General features: G+C 65.4%; 1 protein-coding gene across 1 annotated transcript in view; it reads right to left on the bottom strand.

Annotated features, from left to right (window-relative positions):
• LOC104270984 (zinc transporter 2-like) overlaps nt 1–595 on the bottom strand; it is an 886-nt gene extending 291 nt beyond the window's left edge. The window contains 4 exon segments of the mRNA XM_009865517.1: nt 6–73; nt 179–217; nt 220–280; nt 440–595. Coding sequence (XP_009863819.1) covers nt 6–73; nt 179–217; nt 220–280; nt 440–595 — 324 coding nt within the window.
• Nucleotides 596–664: the final 69 nt, after the last annotated feature.

Genomic DNA, 664 nt, shown 5'->3' with positions numbered 1-664 from the left:
TGCACGGCCTCCACCCCTGCCACCGCCAGCAGCGTCTCCTGCACGGCGTTGAAGTCCATCCCTTTTGGGGTGCCTGGGGAAGGAGAGGAGCTGGAGGGACGAGGTTGTGCCCATGGGTGCGCCCCGCAGTCTGGAACCCCGCCAGTGGGTCCCTATCCCCCACCCAGTGGGTCTCTACCCTCCATGAGGACGAGGAGGCCGTCGCGGAGGATGGTACGTTCCCCAGCACCAGCGCAGAGAAGAGGAAAGTGCAGATGGGATCCACGTACTTGTACTCAGGCTGGAGGGGGTGGGAGAGGGTGAGACCCCTCTGGAGCTGTCACCTCACCCCAAATCCCCATGGTCCCCTCCACAGTGCTCTCCATCCTGTGCACGGCCAGGGCTGGCTGTCCCCATGTCCCCATCCCCACGTGCCCTTTGTCCCCATGGCCACCCAGACCTTAAAGAAGATGATGTAGGATGCGATGAGCACGCCCACGCTCTGCAGCAGGTCCCCCACGACGTGGACGAAGGCAGCGCGGACGCTGGTGTTGGGGTGGTCGCCCGTCGCCCCGTGACTGTGCCCATGACCTGTCTGGTGAAGAGCCACCCCCATCCTACGGGCAGGGCAGCGGTGTCATCCCTGAGGTCACCAGGCAGGGAGTGGGGGGACACGGGCTGGCTG

Source organism: Apaloderma vittatum, unplaced genomic scaffold (assembly GCF_000703405.1).
Source record: "Apaloderma vittatum isolate BGI_N311 unplaced genomic scaffold, ASM70340v1 scaffold27842, whole genome shotgun sequence".
NCBI classification, from domain to species: Eukaryota; Metazoa; Chordata; class Aves; order Trogoniformes; family Trogonidae; genus Apaloderma; species Apaloderma vittatum.
Note: the sequence above shows the minus strand (reverse complement) of the source record. Positions and strands in the feature narration are given on the sequence as shown.